Source organism: Corella eumyota, chromosome 1 (genome assembly GCF_963082875.1).
Source record: "Corella eumyota chromosome 1, kaCorEumy4.1, whole genome shotgun sequence".
Lineage (NCBI taxonomy): Eukaryota > Metazoa > Chordata > Ascidiacea > Phlebobranchia > Corellidae > Corella > Corella eumyota.
Window position 1 is genome coordinate 1103139 of NC_137490.1, and position 16972 is coordinate 1120110.

General features: G+C 30.8%; 2 protein-coding genes and 2 non-coding genes across 4 annotated transcripts in view; all 4 read left to right on the plus strand.

The window, feature by feature from the left end:
- Positions 1 to 182: 182 nt before the first annotated feature.
- Positions 183 to 254, plus strand: Trnae-cuc (transfer RNA glutamic acid (anticodon CUC)). The gene has a single exon. It is a non-coding gene; the product is annotated as a tRNA-Glu (tRNA).
- Positions 255 to 264: 10 nt separating this feature from the next.
- On the plus strand, positions 265 to 335 carry Trnag-gcc (transfer RNA glycine (anticodon GCC)). Its single transcript has one exon. It is a non-coding gene; the product is annotated as a tRNA-Gly (tRNA).
- Positions 336 to 862: 527 nt separating this feature from the next.
- LOC145760326 (THO complex subunit 6 homolog) lies at positions 863 to 2079 on the plus strand. Its single transcript, XM_082574193.1, has one exon. It carries the CDS (start codon positions 882 to 884, stop codon positions 1881 to 1883), a length of 1002 nt encoding a protein of 333 aa, XP_082430319.1. The 5' UTR covers positions 863 to 881; the 3' UTR covers positions 1884 to 2079.
- A 168-nt stretch (positions 2080 to 2247) lies between these two features.
- LOC145763679 (activating signal cointegrator 1 complex subunit 3-like) overlaps positions 2248 to 16972 on the plus strand; it is a 28182-nt gene continuing 13457 nt past the window's right edge. The window contains exons 1-25 of the mRNA XM_082575183.1: positions 2248 to 2404; positions 2991 to 3126; positions 3429 to 3534; positions 4251 to 4404; positions 4867 to 5084; positions 5753 to 5834; positions 6230 to 6344; positions 6807 to 6862; positions 6938 to 7056; positions 7504 to 7648; positions 7924 to 8046; positions 8599 to 8799; positions 9282 to 9422; positions 9855 to 10019; positions 10477 to 10568; positions 10891 to 11047; positions 11581 to 11715; positions 12042 to 12108; positions 12656 to 12846; positions 13504 to 13662; positions 14026 to 14145; positions 14507 to 14603; positions 14950 to 15104; positions 15651 to 15827; positions 16349 to 16577. Of these exons, the coding sequence (XP_082431309.1) occupies positions 2312 to 2404; positions 2991 to 3126; positions 3429 to 3534; positions 4251 to 4404; positions 4867 to 5084; positions 5753 to 5834; positions 6230 to 6344; positions 6807 to 6862; positions 6938 to 7056; positions 7504 to 7648; positions 7924 to 8046; positions 8599 to 8799; positions 9282 to 9422; positions 9855 to 10019; positions 10477 to 10568; positions 10891 to 11047; positions 11581 to 11715; positions 12042 to 12108; positions 12656 to 12846; positions 13504 to 13662; positions 14026 to 14145; positions 14507 to 14603; positions 14950 to 15104; positions 15651 to 15827; positions 16349 to 16577 (3433 nt within the window). The 5' untranslated portion in view covers positions 2248 to 2311. The remainder of the gene's footprint in view (positions 2405 to 2990; positions 3127 to 3428; positions 3535 to 4250; positions 4405 to 4866; positions 5085 to 5752; positions 5835 to 6229; positions 6345 to 6806; positions 6863 to 6937; positions 7057 to 7503; positions 7649 to 7923; positions 8047 to 8598; positions 8800 to 9281; positions 9423 to 9854; positions 10020 to 10476; positions 10569 to 10890; positions 11048 to 11580; positions 11716 to 12041; positions 12109 to 12655; positions 12847 to 13503; positions 13663 to 14025; positions 14146 to 14506; positions 14604 to 14949; positions 15105 to 15650; positions 15828 to 16348; positions 16578 to 16972) is intronic.

Sequence of the window (16972 nt, forward strand, 5' to 3'; positions counted from 1 at the left end):
TGTTAAACGAGATAAAATACGTGTTGACATCATCACGCTATGGTTCAGTGGCCATTAATTTAACCTTTTGATTGGTCACGCGAGAAGGCGTTCACTAAATACTCTCAATAAAATAAAACGTAATGATTACATAATTAATTTGATAATTAACGACATGGCGGTTTCGACGCTTGTGACATGTCTCCTACATGGTCTAGGGGTTAGGATTCCTGGCTCTCACCCAGGCGGCCCGGGTTGGATTCCCGGTGTAGGAACATCGTTAAAGCATTGGTGGTTCAGTGGTAGAATCCTCGCCTGCCACGCGGGGGGCCCGGGTTCGATTCCCGGCCAATGCAATTTTTATAACGTTATTATAACATTTTTAATTTAGTTAATGACACAGCGGATTTATTTTTTTTTAATAAAAAATTGTCGTATACATAAGCGAATTTTAGTCGGACAAGGCTGGGAAATACCCTAGTCTGGAATTAAAATTGTTGCATGGATAACTGAAATAAATTTTCGTGACGTTATTTAATTTATTTCGGATATTTAAACAGTAACTTCATATTTTTATTTAATATTTATAACTCATTTTTAAAATTTACAACATGGCGTAATGGTTTAAGGACTTTATGGTTAAAACCCAATGCAATTTTACTGCTAAGTAGTCAGAACAGAGAACGGGACTAGCTGACTAGTGACTACACGAAATGACACGAGCAGGCAAGGTTCTGGGTTCGATCCCTACTGCTCTCATGCTGTAACACCTTGAGTAAGGCACTATAAACATTATGAACTCGTGCTAAGCCAGCAATTATTTAGCAGCTTGATAACAGAGCAATTATAATCTATAATATTCTATATTTTTTATTTAGTTTTTTCATAAACTTTCATTAAATATGAATAAACTACAGTTACTTCACACCACAATTTACAGCTCAGCTACCTCAAAATGTGGCAACTATCTTGCCGTTGGAAACAATTTTGGGCATATTTCAATTTTTAACATCTCAAAAATTCTATCAACAAACATAAATGAAAATGATAATAAACCTATTTTCACATTTCAAGCACACCCAGGACCTGTTTACTGCATTCTTATCACATCTGAGTTGTTAATAAGTGCTGGGTCTGGCCCAATCTGTATTTGGAAATGGTCTGATTTAATAAACAACAAAGCCAACAAAATTATGAATCTTAAATCGGAGAATATTAATGAAACAAAATGTGATAATGTGAACAGTATTTGTGTAAGTACAAAAGAAAATCATCTTTTCTCAGGAGGTGATAGTAACGATATTTTAATGTGGGATTTGAAGACAGGAAAATGCTTGGATGTGTTTAAGGGTCATGATGATTATATTCACTGCGTAGACTACACTGATTCATTCATAAGTTCAAGCAGTGAAGATGGTTTTGTTAAACTGTGGGATGCTAGAACAACTCAGTGCTCTAACTCAATTAACCCAAGTAAAAACAAGAAGTTAAAACGAACTGATATCGGAAAATGGGTTTCAACTGTTAGTGTGGAATCAAATGGGGATTGGTTAGTTTGTGGAGGGGGACCCAAAACTTCATTATGGCATCTTAGATCAATGAGCATGGTATCATGTCTTGATAATGCTCAAATCTCGAAAACCTCAAGTTTTTCAGCAAATGTGATTACTTTGTTTGAAGATGAGATAATCGTTGGTGGAACCCAACCTTTTCTTCATAGGTGGAATAGAAATGGAACCCACAAAGCTTCAATTCCATGTGATATTAAGAATATATTTAGTTTGTCGTTTGCTGGTGATGGTTTTGGTTCGAAAAAGTTACCATTAGCTTCCACTGGTTGTGGTGGTTTTGTGGGAATTTTTACCAATCTTGGATATCAGGGAATGAAACTTTCTTTAATTTAAAACCAAGCACAATAAAAAAAAATTCAAAAACTTGCGTCGATTAATATTTTGTTTACTGGATTTACAACAATAATAAAAAAAAATAGATTTTTTGATGTTACCACCTAAAAAAAAATAAAAGTGTTTTTTTAATTAAATTTTTTTACACTGCCAAAATTAATATTTTTTTTGTATTTTTAGCAAAACTTATTAGTATAGTTGCATTAAAAACTTAAAAAACTAAGGTTTTTTAAAATATTTGTTAAAACTTTTTGTGCTTATTTTTTGTGTTGTAATCATAAGCCCAAATTTGTTTTTTTTACATTTTGTGATATGTATTTTTTTAAGCAACTAACTTTATCATTTAATTTGTAGAAGCCTTTAAACTAACTTGAATCATAAGAAAAAACACTGACATAGTAAAATAAATAAAAAACTGTAAATTAAAAATGGAATCTGAAGAAATAGAAAGACCAAGACTAACGACAGCAATCAGAGAATTTGGGGGAATTTCAAGATGCTTTGAACCAGTAGAAAGCAAAGTAAACTTAATTATAAATATTGTACTTGTATCTTTTTAACCTAAGATTAAGATTAAATTTGTAATTTTTTTAGCAATATATATACAGTTTAACTGGCAGTGTGGTGTAGTTGTAAGAACACTTGCTACACCATCACGAAGTCGTGGGTTCAATCCCTACTGCTCTCATGCTGCAGCGCCCTTGAGTAAGGCGCTATAAACGGTATGAACTCTTGCTTATCCTCGATGTGGAAAGGTCAAGTGCGCGACTTAAACATAGAGTAACATCAGTTTCTCCAAACCAGTCTGGAGTTGCCTGTGGCAGTTTGGGATATTATGGAATATAATTACCCAGTAATTATGCTACTGATTAAGTGCTGGCTCAGCAGGAGTTCATACCATTTATAGCGCTTTACTCAAGGGCGCTACATCATGAGAGCAGTGGGGATTGAACCCACGACTTCGTGATGGTGTAGCAAGTGTTCTTACCACTACACCACGCTGCCATTAAAATTGACATAGAACCATAAAAATAATTTGTTTAGGAATGGTGTTTAAGTTACTTCACATTATAACTAAAAACTGAATTAAAATAATTTTTTCTACAGAACATCGTTCATAATGGACAAAGATTAACCTGGGAACAACTACAAGTTATCTTCAGAAAAAATTGTCAAGCAAAAAAGAATTTACAAATTATTAAACAATGTTCAAGAAGCCTTATTGAAGAAGCTGGGTTTATTGGTAAGTTTATTTTTATGTTTTTTTAGTGGGTATAAAACAGCACAAAAACACCAATTTTTAATAATTTAGTTATTTTTAGTAAAATTTAAAGCACACTGACCTAAGAGTGTATTAGGTTTATGGTTTAAATAAAGCATGTTTGAATTTTTGTAAAGCATTTTTAATTCTATTTTGTTTAACAGGTTTAAAAAAAAAACAAATGATTGGGTCAAAAAATAAATAGTTTTCTACTGTTATATATATTTAACTAATACTGAGTGAATATTATTACTTATTTTAATCATTTTTATTTTGTTTTTAAGTTGGTAGGGACGAAAGTGTAAAAGTGAAAAGAAATGCAGCAGTTGATTTATTTATTAAGTTTTACGATGAAGATCAACTTACCCAAGATGTTATAAAAGATATCAAGTAAGTAAATCAGACAACAGCAATGTGGTAAAGTGTTAGAACACTTCGTCTTACTACATGAGGTCTTGGGTTTGAATTCAACTGATCCCACGCTGTTGCACGTTAAAGTAAGGTGCTATAAATACTATATCAGGCAGTTATAATATATAATATTCCAAACTGTCAAAGGCAACTTGAGACTGGGTCGAAGTAACTAATGTTGCTTTATGTTAAGGTCGTGAAGTCAACCTTCCCACATTAAAGTTAAATGTAAAGTAATGCCTAGTGTTTACCCACAACCATGCTACCAATTATAACATATTTCAAAATTTATTGAACATAAAATAATGAAATACCACCGGCAGCGTGGTGTAGTGGTAAGAACACTTGCTATACCACCATGAGGTCGGTGGTTCAATTCCCACTGCTCTTATGTTGTAGCACCCTTGCATAAGATGCTACCAATTATAACATATTTCAAAATTTATTGAACATAAAATAATGAAATACCACCGGCAGCGTGGTGTAGTGGTAAGAACACTTGCTATACCACCATGAGGTCGGTGGTTCAAGTCCCACTGCTCTTATGTTGTAGCACCCTTGCATAAGATGCTATGAACGGTATAAATTTCTGCTAAGCCAGCACTTAATCAGTTTAGGTCGCGCATTCGACCCTCTCACATCGAGGATAAAGATATATACGAAAAAAAGAGAAATTTAATAAATATTTGATTTAGATCAACATTTCGAACTAGTGAAGTTCGAAGTATTAAACAAGCTTTTACAATTGTACAAGAAATCTTACTTACTGTGAATGAACAGGGGGTTAGGGAAATTAATTATGCTGTTAAGACGGATCCAAAATCCAAAGAATTTGGAAGAAAACTAAAGGTAATGAAAATAGAAAATTGAAAAATCTAATCTTGTTTACCCTATGTTTCTTGCTGATTCTCTCTTGTACTTTACATTCTTTGCTGATTCTCTCTTGTGCTTTACATTCTTTGCTGATTCTCTCTTGTACTTCACATTTCTCGTTAATTCTTTCTCATACCTTACAGTCCTTGCTACAGTTTTAGCTAATTCTCTTTCCTGCTTTACAGGCCTTGCTAAGTCTCCTTCGTACTCTATGATTCTTGCTAATTTTCTTCCATATTTATTTGCCAATTCTTTCCTGTACTTTTTGCTTATTTTCTCTTGTACTCATGGTTTTAAATTTTTTGGAGGACCATAAAGTACCAGTGCTCTAGTTGTTTAAAATATCAAATTTTAATTCGGATGTGGATTGAAAAAGTAATTAAAATATTTAACGATTATTCTAAGTTCTAATATTTTTAATTTATATAATTTTTTTAGTTGTCCATGGAATTACCAATATTTCCCAGTTATGACTCCTACTCTGATTCAGACTCGGAAAACGAGGGTTATGACATTGTTGGAAAGTTTAGGGAGTTCCATAAAGATCATATGAAGAAGAATAACAGTGATATCCCCTCCTCAAGTAAAGTTCCAAGTAAAATTGTGACTGATAGAAATAAGGAGGGATTGCCTTGGCTAAGACAACAAATTGCAACGTAAAAATTTTTAAAAAATTAAGAATTTTTTCTTGAAACCAAGTTGTTACTTAGGATTAGGTTTGTCAAGATAAGAACCACGCCGACAGCGTGGTGTAGTGGTCTGAACACTCTCCTATTCTACACAAGGTACTGGGTTCGATTCCTAGTGATCTCATGCTGTAGCGCTCTCGAGTAAGGCGTTGTAGTGGTTTGAACTTCTGCTGAGCTAGCACTTAATTAGCAGCTTATTTATCAGGCAATTATAATCAATAATATCCTAAATTGCCACAGGCAACCTGAGACTGGGTCAAGGTAACTGATGTTACTCTATGTTTAGGTTGCACATTCGACCTTCCCACATCGAGGATAAACAATCATAAAAAAATGTTAATTAATCAAGGCTATGCACCACCAACATAACGGTTTTGTGGTTAGAACACTTGACTTCACAGCATGTGAGGTCATTAGTCCAATTTCAACTGTTTTTATATTGTAGCATTTTTAAGCATAAAACCAATCAGCAGATTAATTATTGGGCAAATATAATTGATGAAGTTCTAAACTGCCACAGGCAACTCAAGACTGGGTCAGGGTAACAAATGTTACTCTAGGTTTGGGTTGCGCATTCGACCTTTCCACATTGAGGATAAATAAATAAAAAATAAAAATCTAAATTCATTTTTCAGCAACTTTAACAGTGAAGATTTAGTTGAACCCACTTTAGTTTTATTAAAGTCGAATGACTCTGATGAACAACTTCAAATGGGAGTAATTATTTGTTATTGTTAAATAAGCTAAATATTTAGATTTAAAACAAATTAATTTTGTAATTTCCAAAAAAATTTTCGAAATATTTATTCTCAATAAAATATCAACTTCATGACCAGAACATAGAGCAACAATCATTACCTTGACCCAGTGTCAAGTTGACTTGAGCAGTTTAGAATATTATAGATTATAATTTCCAACTTTGTAAACTGCTGATTAAGTGCTAGCTCAGCAGGAGTTTATACTGTTTATAGCGCCTTACTCAAGGGTGCTACAGCATGAGAGCAGTGGGGATTGAACTCAGGACCTTATGTGGTAAAGCCAAGTGTTCTAACCACTACACAATGCTGCCATTACTATCGGTAATGTTTACTATACAATGTATTTATTTTTAGTTGTGTGAATTACTTGGGTTTGACAACATTGAGCTAGTTGGTGAAATATTAAGAAAACGTCAGTCATTACTGTATGATGACAAACTTGTAACATCACATGGAATAAGGGAAATGAGTAAGTTCAATTACTAGTATTTCAAAACCTATATAAAAAGAATTAAATTGTTTGCACTTTATACTAGTTAATACCCCTTTTCTATTTGTCATAATATGGTCGCAACTCTTAACAATTATTTGCGTGTGCACCACAAACGATAATTTTATTTATTTTAAGAGCTTACATACATATATGTATATCATCCTCTTAAGCTTTTTTGTATCTAGATATAGCTTATGTATTAAGATTATTTACAAAATTTTTGGCTATTACTTTACTAATTTTAGTCATTTAATATTTTAAAATAATTTAATAATTTTTTGATAGTTTTGATAGTTATTATTTTAAATTTTTTGTGAGTTTTTTTATATAAAAAATTTAAAAATGTACTGCATTATAATCATTGGGTTAAATTAAGGCTATCCACTCTTTAATTTATTAATTTAATTTCCCCAAAATTAAATCAAATTTGTTTTTTAGGTTTACACCAAGAAAGAGACATGACATCTAACTACGGTTGTCAAGTGATCGTTCAGGTTAAATATTTAACATCATTTTAATAAAATAAATTTTCCAGTTTAAATATTTATAAATTTTTGATTTAAATTTAGACTGATGCAGAAAAGCAAGTTGCTAAAGCAATTAGAAAAGAAGAAAAAAAAGCAAAAAGATTGATCGCTAAAAATGATAATTTCGATCAGTTTGATCCAGTCTTAATGAGAGAAAAAAGGTATTTTAGTTGATTTTAAAATATTCAGGTGATACTAAAACATTTATTTATCAGCGAATTGCTTGTTTTTGGTCAATGGCCTGATGGTATAGCAGTTTATAACTGCATGGAAGCAGTGGGAGTCGAACCCAGTACCTCATGTGTTAATGTCCAATGTCTCTAAGTACTGTTTTGCTGCTGGACTTAATTTAACATCTTTAAAATTATGCAAAAACTGTTAAAAACGGGCAAATAAACAAGTCTATATTATTCTATATATAATGTAGCTTAATCAACAATGCATAAGTATGTATGTTCAGTTTATAAACTTTAAAATAAATAAAACTGCTGTTTGTGGTGTCTGTGAAATCACTTTTTAAAAATGAGCAAATTAATAGCAACTGGCTAGTTGTTCTTTACATAAAATGCATACTGTAGGTCACTTACTTAACTTTTATTTGTTTTTAGAAATAGAGAATTAGCTTTAGCAGCATCAGCCCCTCTCTTCTCCCAGCAATATAAAACTGGGGCAGCTAAGAAAGAATATTTTCAAAATGTTTACGATTCTAAACTTGCTGCTCAACAAACTCCTTTATTTGCTGGTGGTATGAAGGTAAATTTATTTTGGTGATATTTGTTGACAAGAAATTTGATTCAGAACTACAAAAAATTGTGCTTTTTTAAAGAAGATTTGTGTTACATACAACATATAAAGTGTTATCTAACATCTTATAATATATATTTATTTTAACCATTTTTTGCCATGGTTAATTCACGCATGAACCACAAATTAAACCCAAAAATTGAACATTTTTTTGAGCTCAAATATTTTTGCAAATAGCAACACTTTAGTGTGAATAATTTTTGTTTTAATTTTCTTTATTTTAGATGTCTCTTCCAGAAGGATGTGAAATTAAGTCAACGAAGCAATTTGAAGAAGTCAAAGTTCCTGCCACTAGAGGGTACTTAGAGCAACCTTGGCCCCTCGTTAAAATCAGTGAAATGCACAAGGTGATTTTTCTTTTACCAATAAAATTTTTTTTTTAAATTTAATTTTTTTTTGTATTCTGGAATTTAACAACTGTTTATTTTTTTTAATTTTGTGATTTTTTTATGTTTAAATTATATTAATTATTTTCTAATTATGTAAAATTTTAAATCTAAGAAGGTAAAAGGGGCATTTGTTTTAATTTATTATCTTTTTGATTCATAATATTAAATTTTACGAAGTGGTGGTAAGAACATTTGAGCTCTCAGCATGACATTGTTGGTTTGATTTCCACTGCTATCATAATGTAGTATCTTTAAGTACTTGTAAGGTCCAATCCAATCAGCAGCTTATAATTATCGGGCAATTATAATCTAAAATATTCTAAACTACCAAAGGCAACTTAAAACTGGATTAGGGTAATGGATGTTACTCTTTGTTTAAGTCGTTAAGTCGATCCTTCTCACATTAAGGATGAAAATAAAAAATATAATATTAAGATAGCTGGTTATTTGCATTAAGTCTTATGCTAAACATATTGAACTTCTTTAACAAATTTTACGCTTTTTCTACAGATTGCACAACTTGCGTTCACTGGTATAAAGTGCCTCAACACCATTCAATCTTGTGTATATAAAACAGCTTACCAGACCAATGAGAACTTGTTAATATGTGCTCCAACTGGTGCAGGGAAAACCAATGTTGCTATGCTTACTATAGTGAAGGAAATTATGAGGAATGTGGTATCAGGGGTTATACAGAAAGACAAGTTTAAGGCAGGGTTGTTTTTAGTTATTTAATTTAAATTTAAAACACTTTTACATTTTAGAGGTGACTTTAATTCTTTGTTCGATATAAATACAGTTGATAAATATCATTTTAGGTTAATTTAAGTGTTAACTGTTTAACTTATTATGTGTGAATAGATGCACTGGGTGATTATTACTTAAGGGCCTTAGGTTTAATTTTCACTGTTTTTATGTTAAAGCGCTCTTAAGTAAGATGCTCTTAAATAGTTGAATGGTTTCTACTGGTAAGCTAAAAACCAGTCAAAATGTTGATAATCTTATCAACTTACAGAAACAAAATGTCACATTTAAAATTGCCAAAAGCAACTTGAGACTGGTCTAGTATTATAAAAATGGGATCATTTGTGTTTAAAAGTTCTTGCTAATTCTCTCTTGTTCTTTACGGTCTTCACTGATTTTCACTTGCACTTTTAGTCTTAATTTTTTAAGGACTGAACTTTAACTTTTAGATTGTTTATGTTGCCCCAATGAAAGCTCTGGCTGCAGAAATGACTGAAAACTTTGGTAAAAGATTAAGTTCTTTAGGAATTATTGTCAGGGAATTAACTGGAGATATGCAACTCAAGAAATCTGAGATTATGAGCACACAGGTACATAAAACTGTTTTATAAAAACTATAAAATAATTAAGGGATTATTAGGTTAGTTTACACAAGTATTTGTAAGGACAGTGTTTACCAAATATTACGACGTTATGTAGTGGTTAAAAAACTTGGCTTTACTACATGGGGTCTTAGGTTCAATCTTCATTGCTTTTATGCTATCTCTAGGTAGGATATAAATGGTTTAAACTACTGTTGAGCCAATACTTAATCAGCAGCATAAATATCTAGCTTTTATAATTAATAATATGGGCAATTATAATCTATAATATCCCAAACTACCACAGGCAACTCGAGACTGGGTCGGAGTAACTGTTGTTACTCTATGTTAAGGTCGTGAAATCGACCTACCCACATTAACTACAGGCTTATTTAAAATTTTTAACCACAGACTTATTTAAAATTTTGATATTTTAATTAGATGTTAATAACCACTCCTGAGAAATGGGATGTAGTGACCAGAAAATCAACCGGGGACGAAGCTTTATCAAAACTTGTGAGATTGTTGATTATTGATGAAGTTCATTTACTTCATGATGAGAGAGGTCCCGTACTTGAAACATTGGTGGCCAGAACTTTAAGACAAGTGAGTTATTTTGATTTAATATTAATGTAAAATTTTGGTATAAATTTAAAATACTGATTACAATTAAATGAAATAAGGAATTCAAAATTTAAGATTTACATTTCCTTAAAGTTTAGGTCAAAATTTGTTTGTCTAAATTGAAACATTTATTTAGCAAAATGTTTTTTTTTTCTGGTATAAGTCCGTAGTATTACTTTTTTATTTTAAACTAATTGTTTTTTATTGTATTTTGTCTTAGTTTTTAAAGTCTGTTTCAATTTTTTAAATTAATTTTTTATTGTTATCACTACACCTAAAAAAAAGTATATATTTAAGGTAGCAAAAATACTAGTTTTTTAACTTGGGTTATGTGAAAAATACAATAAACAATATATACATTATTATTATGTTTGTAAATAACTGTTTAAAGTTCTTGTAATTTATTTTAAACTGATGATTATGTATAATGTATGTTTAGGTTGAAACCCAGCAAACAATGATCAGAATCGTTGGACTTTCAGCAACTTTACCAAACTACACCGATGTAGCAAGATTCCTGAGGGTCAATCTGTGAGTTTGTTTTATTTATTTATATTGTAGGAAGGTCAACTTCAAAGCCTAAAAAATGGAGTAACAACAATTACCTTGTCCCAGTTTTCAGTTGTCTTTGACAGTTTTAGATATTATAGAATATAAATAACCAATAATTATGCTGATTTGTAAGTGCTGGCTCAATAGGAGTTTATATCATTTATAGTACCTTACTTAACAGCATACAGCATTGGGAATCAAACCTAGGGCCTTATGTAATAAACCCTAGTTTTGTTACCACTATATAACATCACCAGTACATAAAGCAAACAAACTAACCTAATTTAAAATAATCTTTCAGGCAGAAAGGATTATTTTTCTTTGATGGCCGATTTCGACCCGTTCCCTTACAACAAACATTTGTTGGAGTAAAAGCAAAGAACTTGATGATGCAGAGAAGGGATATGGATGAGGCTTGTTACTATGCTGTAGTTGACAACTTACGTAACGATGATCAGGTAACTTATAATGTTGTGTTTTTATATTTATTAATTTTCGATTTAGGAAGGTCAACTTCACAGCCTAAACATAGAGTAACATCAGTTACCTGACCCAGTCTCAAGTTGCCTTTAGCAGTTTGGGATATTATAGATTATAATTGTCCGATAATTATGTTGCTGATTAAGTGTTGGCTCAGCAGGAGTTTATACCGTTTAGGGCTTTACTCAAGGGCGTTACAGCATGAGATCACTGGGGATCAAACCCTCGGACCTCATGTAGTGTAGGAAGTGTTTTGATTACCACACCATGCCGCCAGCCTAAAAAAGTTTAGTAGCGATTGTCATCAGGCTTTTATTATTTTTTTGCAACAAATTTAAACCTCAATTAATTCTATTTCTGAGGATTTTGAAAAGATTTTTAAAAGAAAATAAACATTGTTTTAATTTTTAATATATATTTTTTTTATTTTAGTGGTTTTGGTTAATTTGTTATACTGTATGTTAATTCATACTAAAATTTGCTTTTAAAACAACTAATTTTAACATTTCAGGTTTTAGTTTTTGTTCATGCCAGAAATGCCACCATTAAAACAGCTGAAGCTTTGTTGGAAATTGCCCGGGAAAATAATGAGACAAGTTTGTTCAGTTGCCAGGATAAGGAGGAGTACACACAAGCTCAAAAACAAGTAACTTAAACATTTTTGTTTTATTTAAACCTGCAGCATTGTGTAGTAGTTGTAGCACTTTTGTAACGGGCTTTATAGCATAAGGTCTTGGGTTCGATTCCCACTGCTTTATGTCTTATTTATTGCTCTTAAGTATGATGCTAAATCGGTACAAACTCTGTTGAGTCAATTCTTTATCGGCAGATTAAATATTGGTCAAATATAATTAATATTATTTGAAACTGTTGAAAAAAAACATAAGGTTAAAGTGTTAATTAAGGGTATTAATATTTATCCTGTTATTATTTACTAAATTGTTTACAAATTAAATATCTGTGTGCTTATAGATGGAAAGATCAAGAAACCGAGAATTAAAAGAATTATTTCGCTCAGGTGTTGGTTGCCATCATGCAGGTATTTAACTTTCTACATTAAAGTTATTAACACTACTTCTTATACTTTTTATACCGAATGTCCAAAAGTTTAAATTGGACATTTAAAATATCATCATTGATTTTGCCAAGACTTTAGCTCTGACTTTTCTATTTTGGCATACAGTTGATTACTTTCAAAGAATGTATGTCTTTTGACTTGTTATTTGGTGCTTAAAGTGTTGGTAGTAATAGTAGTAAGAACACATAGCTTCACTACATACAGTATTAGGTTTGTTTTCTACTGCTTTTATGCTATAGAGCTTTTAAGCAAAGTGCTATATTTTAAGCCAAAAAAATATTCAGCAGATTAATTTTTGGACAAATAGAATTCATAATTTTCCAAAATGTCAAAGGCAACTCGAAACTTGGTCAAGGCAATACTTGTTACTCTAAGTCAAGGTAGTAAAGTTGACCTTTCCACGTTGAGTATAAATAAATAAAACTTAGCATAATAACTTTTTAAATGTTAAAAAATAGCAATAAAGTTTAACTTAATAAAATATTATTTTTTCTATTTACAATAACAGGCATGCTAAGGAGTGATCGTACAATGGTAGAGAAATTATTCTCCAAAGGATTAATCAAAGTTTTATGCTGTACAGCAACCCTGGCATGGGGGGTCAACCTTCCAGCACATGCTGTTATTATAAAGGGGACTCAGGTCTATAATGCCAAGCAAGGTGCTTTTGTGGATCTGGGTATTTTGGATGTTATGCAGGTATAACATGATTGTTATTTTACTGGTTATCAGCTAGTAATACTGGCAACATGGTGTAGTATTAAAAACACTTGGCTTTACTACATAAAGTCTTAGGCTAACTTTAACTGATTTTTATATCGCATTGTTTTGACTGAGGTGTTATATCGGTTTTAACTTCATGGTGTAAATTATTAAGAACACTTGGGTATACTACATGAAGTCTTGGGTTTAATTTCCACTGCTTTTATGATGTAATCTCTTCAAGTTAGTTGCTAGAAAGAGTTTAAACTTCTGCTAGGCAAACAACCAATTGGCAAATTAATTTCAATTATAGGCAATAATTAACCTTACTACCAAGTTAACTCATAGCAGATATTTTAATGTTTTGATTAAAAAAATATTATATAATATATATACTAAGCTGGCAGTGGCATTTCAAAGACTAAGTCTGGTTAAAAACACTCTAAAATTTAAAAACACTTATAAAGTCGACCTTACATTAGGAATAAATTAAACAAGTTGAGGTTAAACCAATTAAAAATACATATTGAGGATAAACAATTAGAAATTAATCACTGAAAATAAAACTTCATCAATTGAGGTTAAAATTAACTAAACTATTTATTTAAGACTAAAAAGTAATTGAGAATAAATTAAATTAAATATTATTTCTAGATATTTGGTCGTGCTGGGAGGCCACAATTTGACACAACCGGAGAAGGAACAATTATCACCACTTATGACAAGTTAGCTCGTTATCTTTCACTTATGACACGACAAAACCCAATTGAAAGTCAATTTGTTGATTGTTTGGTCGACAATCTAAACGCTGAGGTAAAAAGAATTTGTAATTTTTCTACAAAATTTTAGCTTTTGCTATGTAAATATGATTTTTATTTAAAAATAATAAAAACTAAGCATTTTAATTGGCTGTGCAGTTGTAAAAGGCATTCGGTATCTCTACATAAGGTTTTGAGTTCAATTCCCATCATTCTAAATTAAGCAGTATTGTTTAATTTAAAGTTTTGGGTTTAAGTAGTAATTGTTAAAACACTTAGCTTTATTACAAGAGGTCTTGGGTTCAATTCCCACTGTTTTTATACTATACTGTCCTCAAATAAGGCAATATAAACAAATAACGCAGTCATATATGGGGCTAAACATTTTCAAAATGTTATTGTTTTCTTGTATTTTTAGATTGCATTGGGCACAGTTAATACAGTTGAAGATGGAGTAAAATGGTTGTCTTATACTTACCTGTATACAAGGATTAGAAGAAATCCACTCGTATATGGAATTAATCATGCTGTGATTGAGGTTAGAAATACTTATTTATATAACTTGGTCATACTTAAGTTTCTGGGTTTGATTTTCTTATTTTCTGTCTTTTAGGGCCCTTAAGTAAGGTATTTTTAACTGTATAAACTCCTGCTGTGACAACACTTAATCAGCAGCTTAATTGTTGGGCAATTATATTAAAAAATATCCCAAACTGCTACTGGCAACTCAAGACTGGGTCGACGTAACAAATGTTACTCTAAGTTTAGACTGTTAAGTCAACCTTCCCACATCGAGGATAAATAAGTATTTATAAAAATATTGTTAACATAATTAAATGTACAGATTAACGAAAATGTTTTTTTAAAAATTTAAAAACCTTTTGCTTTATTTGTTATAGAAAGACCCAGACTTAGTGGGATGGCAACATGACCTTATAACCCTAGCTGGGAAGAATTTGGATAAAACAAAGATGATTAGATTTGATCAAAGAACTGGTAACTTAAAATAAATTATAATTTAAAAAAAAAATAAAAGTAAAAAAAGATAAAAAAAATTTTCCAATTATGTATTGTATTTATTTTTAGCATCTTTTTAAGCCTATTATCTTTGCCTTTAAAATTTTAAAATAACAACTATTTTTAATTAGACACAATTTGGATTACTGTATGTACTATTTATAAGACTTTATTATAAAAAACTGTTGTTTGTGGTGTGCAGGTAAGTTACCACATGCAAATTTTTGGTTGGGACCAAATTATGACAATCGTTTAAAAGCCATTGGTCAAGTAGGCAAAAATGCAGCCTGTAAATCAAGTAAAAATAATTAAATTTGATTTTTAGGTTACTTTTATTCCACTGATTTGGGACGAACTGCTTCACATTTTTACATCAAATATAAATCAATCGAAGTCTTTAACGAATGTATAAAAGCTGAAATGGATATTGGAGCAATTCTTTCTATGATTTCCAAATCTCATGAGTTTGAGCAAGTGAAGGTAAAAATATATAACAAAAAATTCCTTAAAATTTTTTTTTATTAGTGAGAATAAGCTAAAGTAATAAGAAATAGCCAATAATAGTTATTGATAATAATTTTTTTTGAATTTTTTAAAATTTATAACTGCAAAAATTAATCATTAAGCGCATGATGTAGTTGTTAGAACACTTGTCTTCCCTACATAAGAGCCTGGGTTTGATCCCTACTGCTTTTATGCTGTAGCACCCTTAGGTAAGGCTTTAAAAAACCGGTATAAAACTTCTGCTGAGCCCAAGTTTGGCAGAATAATTATTGACAAAGTTAACTAGATATAGGGTTGGGTAACAAACAGTATCTGATATTTAGGCATAGCCAGGAAAGTTGGCATTTTTCATTGAGGATAAATATTCACAAAATACTAAGTTAACATTGGATTTAGGGGCCTTGTTATGATATTTAGAAAAAAATCATGTGCAAACTTTACTATGTTTTAAACATAAAATGCTGTTTTTTTTCAATAATTATTTTTCTATTTGTTGTACCATTTAAAATTGTGTTGTAATAGGTACGTGAAGATGAGATGACTGAACTGGACAACTTATTAGATGAATATTGCTTCGTTCCCTTACACTCTGGACCTGAAGATACTGAAGGAAAAGTTAATATTTTGCTTCAAACTTTTATTTCAAGTGGAGATGTGAGAGGATTTTCATTGATCTCTGATCTCAATTATATTGCTCAGGTGAGGATAAAGTTCATTTTATTACATGATTTTTATTGTTATTGTAGCTCTAAAAAATATTTGCCTGAATTATTGCAATTACCTTTAATGGTGATTATGTTGAACTTGTTTTAATGAAACCACTACTAACATAATGTCCTGGGTTCAATTCTCATCTCTTACAAGTAATGGCATTCTTTTAAACAGTGTGAACTCTTGCTTAGCCAACACTTAATCAGCAGTATAATTATCAGGCAATTATAATCGATAATATACCGAACTGCTAAAGGCAACTCGAGATTATGTTGGGGTAACTGATATTACTCTATGTTTAGGTCTAAAGTCAGCTTTCTTACATTAAGGATAAATTAATACAAAAAATACACGAAACTTTTAATTTAAAAGCTTACTTACTATAAAGTTTAATTTTTCATTTTATAGTTTAAATACTGTAGTTTTCGAGTTACATTTTATTGTTTAAAATTATTTTTAAATTATAAAATTAATATTGTCAAACTATATTTTTATTTTAATATTTTTAGAATGCTGCTCGTATAATTCGTGGTGTATTTGAAATAGTTTTAAAGAAGAAGATGACCCGACTCACAGGTCGAATGTTAAAGTTGTGTAAATGTGTAGATAAAAGGTTGTGGCCCCATAATTCACCTTTAAGGCAATTTGGGGCTCGGTTAAAGAACGATATTCTACGAAAAATTGAGGATAAAAGATTAACATTGGATCAGTTGAAAGAATATTCTGCTAGAGACTTAGGTATTTACAAAAAGTTTTGTTTTGGTAATTTTTTTAGCTTTTTTTTAAAAACTTGTTTTGCAATGTAAATTTTTTTGTTATATTTTTTGTAAGATTTTTTATATTTTTCTGATATGAGGTAGTTTATCTATTTTTTATATTAATTTATCTTTGATGTGACAAGGTCAACTTTATGAACTAAACATAGAGCAACATTTGTTAACCTGACTCAGTCCCTAGTTGACTTTGCTAGTTTTGAAAATTTTTAAAAACGTCAATTTATAATGAACCTGTGGATTGGTTTTGGCTTAGCAAGAGTCCATATCATTTATATGACCTTACTTAAAGGTGCCATAGCATGGAAGCAGTGGGGATCAAACCCAAGACCTTGCCTAATGAAGTGTTCTGACCACTAC

Coding starts and splice junctions, on each gene's coding strand:
- LOC145760326 (XM_082574193.1), top strand. CDS start 882: ATGAATAAACTACAGTTACTTCACACCACAATTTACAGCTCAGCTACC.